Source organism: Neomonachus schauinslandi, chromosome 5 (genome assembly GCF_002201575.2).
Source record: "Neomonachus schauinslandi chromosome 5, ASM220157v2, whole genome shotgun sequence".
NCBI classification, from domain to species: Eukaryota; Metazoa; Chordata; class Mammalia; order Carnivora; family Phocidae; genus Neomonachus; species Neomonachus schauinslandi.
In genome coordinates this window covers 27,104,101-27,111,625 of record NC_058407.1, presented here as the reverse complement: position 1 = coordinate 27,111,625, position 7,525 = coordinate 27,104,101, and the positions used below count along the sequence as shown (strand labels likewise).

The following is a 7,525-nucleotide window of genomic DNA, read 5'->3' as shown; positions in this document are numbered from 1 at the left end:
TCCAGGCACTCATATCATATGGCCCTTGACTTTTGAGGAGTTTATTGTCCCCCTTGAATGCACGATAAAAGTTATGAATTCTTTTCAGAAAAATGTAGATATATACAAAATTTTGCAAATCATTTGGGAAAGGAATTCCCAGGCTAAACTGCTGCTTCAGCAATCAATCATCTACTGCTTTGGATATCTGCAGTGTTATTGTTTCATTCATTCAACAAATATTGGAGGCTTACAATGGGGCCAAATGCAGTCCTACATGTTGGGTTTATATAGAGTATAAAACATGATAGATCCCTTGTTCCTGCCTTCATGGAGCTTGAATTCTAGCATAAGAGACAGACATTAAACAAGGAAACAAATGATAACAGAATGTTATATAATGGTAAATGTTATGAAGAATAATAAAGGAGAGCAATGGGATAAGAGCAGATGAAGCTCTTTTCTTGATATGGTCTTCTCCGAGATGATATTTGAGCAAGACCTGTATAAAATAAGGCAGTAGTCATGAGAAGAGGTGAGAGAAAAGCATTGCTGGCAATGAGAACAGGAAGTGCAAAGGCCCGGGGGCCTCCTCGCCTCACAAAAATATAAGGCAAGGTCCAGGATTCTGCACATTTTCTTCCTTCCATAATGAATAGCCAGCACAATTCTCAGAACAGTTTTGGGCTTTCAGGTGGAAGGGCCTCCCCACTTCCCTATGTCAAACGTCAAATCCAACCCCATCGGCCTTCAGTGCTTCTCTGAAATTACTTCTTCCCCCCAGGAAACCTTAGCTTACTCAACAAGAATCGATCTCGAACGCCTCTAATTATTTGTACAAAGCTTTTAAAAAGATAGTGCTTGCTACTTTCTAAGGATGTGTGCATGGGTCAGTGATTTTGTTTTTTGGGGAGAGGGGGGTTCATGAGCTCAAGTTGAGGCAAACAGCTTCAGCTAAACACGGGAACAAGTTCAATAGATCTGGCTCTCAGCCCACCCGGAGCTCTTCCCGCGGAGACTACATTTCCCAGAGTGCCCCGCGGACCAGGGAGGTGCGTGAAGCGGTGTCTTCTAGGACCCGGATTGAGGTAAAATGGCGGGCTCGCGGTGAACGGCTGTCAGGTAACTGCTACCCTCTCTTCCTCCGGTTAAGGAGTTTCTAAAAGCTAGGCAGGTCCAGAAGCCTTATGGGGAGATGTCGATGTGTTCTACCTATCGTTCGCGGCAGGGTAAAGCCCCTGGTGTCACCATTCTCAATCCGTCCTGCAGAAGAGTTGGCGTATGGCCGTGCCCTTCGTGTGGGCTCCCCTCGTGCCTCGGCGGATCGCTCGGGGACCCCTCCAGTCCAAGTCTTTCGATTTTGTTCTTGGGTGCTAGTCCCGATGCTTCTCTGAGCATGTTCCTCAAACCGCGAGTCCTTCGAAGCTCTTCGGAGTTTTTCCTTCGGGGTTGAATTCTGGGCCAAGGAATTTACTGTCTGAATTTCTCTCCCTGGAGTGAGTAATCTGACTTTCCAGTTGCCCTGATTGAGGGAATCTAATGTCCCCCCAGATACTTTGTTTCTTGGTTCGTAGTCAGAAGACATGGGTTTGCGTTCCACCCATGCCACCTATAAAGCAGCGGTATAGCGGGCAGGTAAATCGTTTGACCTCTCTGAACCTCAGGTTCTCAGTGTATAAAATGGAGACGCCTACTTCACAGACTTGTGAAAGAGCATATAATGTATAGGGAAAGGGGGTTATAAACTGTAAAAAGCACACTGTATGAACTCAGGAAAGTAGTGTAAATGTACTGACGGTGCAGGGAATCACCCTGCGTAATTTAGTCTAGCAAGTAAGATTGTGAGGCCTATGTCCCAATTCCATTTTATCACTATTGGGGGAAGGGAACGAATAGTCATTGAGGCTAATTAAAAACAAGGGATGTAGCAATGGTTATAAGTCATTTACTGACAAAAGCCATGGAGGTTGTGGTTGTTTTCCCCATTTTACGGTGGAAGAAACAGAGGGTCGTTTAGTTAATGACTTGCCCAAAGTTTCCCAGTTTATAAGTGACTGGCTCTAAAGTTCTTGGAAGCAAATCATTTAAATTTTGTACTTTAGTTTTTTCATGAATGAAATAAAGATACCTGTCATGATTAATAGAGTAAAATGAAATGGTAGTGAAAGCACCTTGGAAAGTTAAAAACCTTGTACATATGTAAGAGGGTGAAATTTTACTTGGGACTTTAGAGTGTTTATATGTGTTCCTCTAAATCAGTATTTAATGGGTAAAGGATAGGCCTTGTTTAATATTTAATTTAATTAGAAACAATCCTACTTCAAGTGATGTAGTAAGATCATGTGTATGGCACCTGAGAGGCTGCACACAGACACATTAGCATTATGAAGGAGGATGCTTTGTGTAGCATGTGTGAGTGACTGTTTTCTAAGGGGAATTACACATTTGCTGAGTGCTCACTAAATGGAAAGAACTATAGTAGGTGCTGAGAAGTGTGCATTTAAGAAAAATAGTAAAGGACATAGTTCCAGGGCGTTGGGTCTTATATTTTGGTGTTGTTCTTTGTCATATATTACATGGAAATGGAAAGTTGTTTAGAAGGTTTTCTTGTGACTGTAGTTCTAGCTAGCGATTCCTCTTGTTCTTGTAGCGTTCAATATATTGTATCACTTTAATTTATCATAGGCATTAATTTTTCTTTATCTTTTATGCAGGGATGAAAATAGGTATACCTGCAAGAAGATTTTAAAATCAGTTTCTCTTCAAATCATCTTCTTTCTCACCACCTAATAAGCATCTTGATTCACCATGGCGTTAGCAGCAGTAAAATGGGCGATATCAAACAGAGCTATCTGGAAACATTTATTTCCAATTCAAAGTGAGATTTTTTTCATGTTTAAAAAGAGATTTAAAATTTTTCATATATTATAGAAATCCATGTTCGCTGTAGAAGATTTAAAGTCTTTAGTTATTAGGCAAAAAAAAGAAGTGTTTAGTTATTGTATATGCCTCTTAATAGGAGTGTTTGCAATAATGGAAAAGGGGAGAAAGTCTAAATGGCTATCAAAAGGGGTGGATAAATTTTGGCACATCTTTATGAATATCAACAGCTGTTACCAATATGAAAAGATCTCTAAATAGAAGGGGGGAAAAGTATGTCACGGAACAGTATTTATTGTATGATCCCATTTGTGCATTTAAAAGATGATCTACCGTATACCTGTATAGGTATATGCATAAATACAGAGTAAAAAGTGTGGACCAAAAAGGTTATCTGTATAGACCACTAGTGGGATTTAGCTGAGGGCAAGTGAGGGATTGACAAAGAGGAACTTTCTCTGGTTTGAATCACTTATGTTCACTATGTTTTCACATATCACTTTTTTAGTAGTTCTTAAAATTAGCAAGTAAAAGGCAAATTTACAATTTCATCTTACAAAAATCATTGCTAATATTTAGGATTTCAGTATGTGTTTTCTGTGTACTTAGCCATTTAAAAATATGTATGTTTAATATAAAGATGCATTTTATATGTCATAGTATGTAAAATATTTATAATTTATATGGGCACCTGGCTGGGTCAGTTAGCAGAGCATGCAACTCTCAATCTCAGGGTCATGAGTTCAAGCCCCATGTTGGGCATGACACCTAGTTTTAAAGAAAAGGAATTTATAATTTAATATATAATTTGTACCTTTCTTTTTAAAAGAAATGTGCATGGTCTAATATTTTCTTCAAAGCCTCTTGATACATGTTTGATAGTCAAAACATTGGCCCATATAAATAAATAGACTATTATTAAAATCTTATTTCCCAACCAGTCTTGCTTTCACTCTCCCTTTCCTCTGTGAACTCTCTTCTTCCATTTCTAAAGCAGATAATGGTTAGAGTGTAATAATCAGTTTGCTTTTTCTTCTTTACCTATGCAAGCCAACTTTTTTACACATCTCTGGCTGACCTTAATCTCTTCCTTCATGTTTTCTATTTATTGCCATTTGTAATTGAATGTTTGTTTATTGAGTTAGGGGAAAAGAGTTGAAAACTAAGGTAAAAAGTAGATTTAATCAAGTAAATTAGGAGGAGATTGTTAAGAGACTTTAGATATAAACTAAAATCAGGGGGTCCCTGGGTGGCTTAGTTGGTTAAGTGTCCAACTTTTTTTTTTTTTTAGATTTTACTGATTTATTTGAGAGAGAAAGTGAGAGACAGAGCACAAGTGGAGGGGGAGGGGCAGAGGGAGAGGGAGAAGCAGACTCCCCACTGAGTAGGGAGCCCAACAGTGGGCTCGATGCTGGGATCATGACCTGAGCTGAAGGCAGACACTTAACTGACTGAGCCACCCAGGCGCCCCTCGTCCTACTCTTGATTTTGGCTCAGGTCATGATCTCCGGGTTGTGAGAGCAAGTCCCGCATTGGGCTCTGTGCTGAGTGTGGAGCCTACTTTAGATTCTCTTTCTCCCTCTCCCCCTCCTTTCTCTCTCTCTCTCATCCCTCCCTTAAAAAGAATAAAAATCAATGAGAACAAAACAAAACAGTAGTTGGTTCTTGATCACTTAGGAGCATTTTTGTTGTTGAGAATTGGGAGAGAGACTTCTGCTTGCTTAAACCTTTGCCCTGACTAGAACCCAGCCTCAAGGCTGATGGTAAATCAGACCTAATCATTTTTTCCTAGTCCATTTCCTGAAACAGCAATTAGCCCTCACTGAGGTTAATCTGAAAACCAGTTAATCTGCCCCTGGATAAGTGAAAATTATCTATGTATACTTTACCTACTAGATTATAAATTTATAGTGTCTAATTTATTTTGGTTTCCTTAGTACCTCTCATACCTGGTAGGTGATAAATATTTGTGAGCTGATTTGAATGGACTGGAGTTGTCAAAATATCTAGTTAACTAAGAATTAATTTAAGTTACCCCAGAAAATTATTTCATTATTACTCAGTCATCCTAATATTTAGTGACTGCCTAACTTCTTGCATCCTGAAGCCCCTTATTCTCCACAAGTCCTGTAATTACTATTATTGAAGGTAAAGTATTATTACTATTATTGATATCTTATATGAAAAGGAAGAACATTAAGATTAGAGGCAAAGCAAAACCATGATTAAGGGAGAAAGTTCAGTGAGCAGAAATAAAAAGGCCTCCCATTTGCCAAAAGGAACATTTAAAACCTTCCAAAATATACAATCAACAATGGGAATGTAGAATATTTTAAGGGTTTTTAAGCATACTAAGTCATTGATCTTTACAACTTTGAATTTTACAACTTTGAATAATACTACATGGTAGGTGTTCTATGAAGATGAAGGAACTTGAGTTCTCTGACCCCTCAGAAACTTACCCACGGTTGTATATCATATAGATGAGAGCTGTGATCGAGACTTGGGTCTTCCCATCTTATTTAGTCTAAAACACTTTCTACTGTATCTTCTTTCCTGTAGTAACTTAAAATATTGAGCATTTGAAGGTTAAGTGGGACTGTCAGTTTTTATAGATATTATCAAAAAGCAGTTAAACATATGTATGCATAACAAGAATAGCCTGTAAATTATGGAGAGCTGACTCATTGAAATTCTTTTTGGTAAATTGAGTTGATTGATGTTAACTTTGGCATTAATTCTTTTTTTTTTAAAGGTTTATTTATTTGAGAGCGAGAGAACATGCGCTCATGTGTGGGGTGTGGGGAGGGGCAGAGGGAGAGAGAGAGAGAATCCCAAGCAGACCACTGAGCACAGAGCCTGATGCGGGGCTCAATCTCAGGACCCTGGAGATCATGACCTGAGCTGAAATCAAGAGTCAGACGCTTAACCGTCTGAGTCACCTAGGCGCCCCAATTCTAATTATATATTTAAAACCTCTGATATTTACTATATTTAGAGTTTTTCTCTTGATAAAGTGTCAGATGAATATCTCTAATTATGTACTAACTGTGAAGAAGTTAGCATTTTAGACACAGTTCAGCAGTCACTTCTCTGTTAGTAGCCACTGGAGGGGACAGAGTCATGATTGAGGTGTGGTTCCTGGCCTTAAGGAACTTATCTACACTTGTAGGTGAAGCAGACATCTATGGAAATAAGAAATACCTGAATATGATATAAAATGTCATGTATGTCATGAGGGTACAAACAAATGTCTGTGTTTAAGTACAGGGTAGAAATTTAACAGTTTCTTGTTGAACTGAAATACTGTTGTCTTGAGTTTTCCCTCCTGCCTATTTTAAAAACATTTAATTCTGTCTGTCCTGCCTCTGCCACCCAGCCCAACCCTGTTTCTTTCAGTGAATGTGTATATCACCTAGCTGGTTTATATTCAGAGACTACAAACTTCTTTTAGTATTAATTCATATATAATTAAGAAGATTTCCGACAGTGTGAAGAAAATAAAATAAGTGTAAATGACGTTTATGTCATCCTCTGACTTGTCATGCTGAATGTTCCTCCATATTAGCACAGATAATTGAAAACCAAATCTTTTGAGAGATGAGGTTAAATTTCTAATTCTTTGTATTTTATAATCTTACATCAATAGAACTTTGGGATTGACATTTTGCTGAGCAATCTTTTATGATAGAAGTGAGTTTTCTTAAGGCATTTTTTATGCTTTGGAGTAAGAATTTATGTTTAGACCTCTATATGCAGCCCTTGGGGAAAGGAGGAATATACAAAGATGGAAAATATCTTATTTACACATCTTTGATACATATAAATAACTGATGCAGAAAAAAAAAAAAAAGACCACAAAGAAGATATAGCAGTGTCAAGTGAAGCATAGGTTTTGGGACATGTACAATAGACTACTCCTTTCTCTGTGATGGGAATTGTGGGGCAGGGAGGAGAAAAAGGATTTCATGGAAGAGTAGCATTAGACTTTGAAGGATGAATGGTATTTGAACAAAATGGGGATTGCATTTCATACTGAGGAGCAAGAGGCTCAGTTGAGAGAAGTTGATCCTTGGCTTTAGCCAGCATATAAAGTATTTCTCCCTTATCTGTGGAGGATACATTCCAAGACTCCCAGTGGATGCGTGACACTGTGGATAGTATTGAACCCTATATATACTATGCTTTTTCCTATACATACATACCTGTGATAAATTTACCAATTAGGCACAGTAGAGATTAACAACCATAATTAATAACAAAATAGGACAATTCTAATAAGGTACTGTAATAAAAATTATGTGAATGTGGTCTTTCTCTATTGTCCTGTACTCACCCTTCTTCTTATGATAATGTGAGATAAAATGTCTATGTGATGAGATGAAGCAAGGTGAACGACATAGCATTGTGATATAGCATTAGGCTACTCCTGACCTGACACTGTGTCAGGAGGAGGATCATCTGCTTCTGGACTGTGGTTGACCTTGGGTAACTGAAACTGCAAAAAACAAAAACATGGATGGGGGAGGACTACCCTATTCAGAACTGTTTTTAACTATACTGAGCTACATTTACATTTTTTCTTTGTATTTAAAGGAACACTGTTTCTCTGAACATAGGAGAAACAAAGTAATTAGGGCTCTTGAATTTGCAGATATTCTAAAAA

At 38.1% G+C, this 7,525-nt stretch overlaps 1 protein-coding gene across 1 annotated transcript in view; it reads left to right on the top strand.

Moving 5' to 3' along the window:
- The first annotated feature begins 1,056 nt into the window (after nt 1-1,056).
- Nucleotides 1,057-7,525, top strand: part of MRPL42 (mitochondrial ribosomal protein L42) — a 31,134-nt gene continuing 24,665 nt past the window's right edge. The window contains exons 1-2 of the mRNA XM_021687522.1: nt 1,057-1,101; nt 2,694-2,857. Of these exons, the coding sequence (XP_021543197.1) occupies nt 2,788-2,857 (70 nt within the window). The 5' untranslated portion in view covers nt 1,057-1,101; nt 2,694-2,787. The remainder of the gene's footprint in view (nt 1,102-2,693; nt 2,858-7,525) is intronic.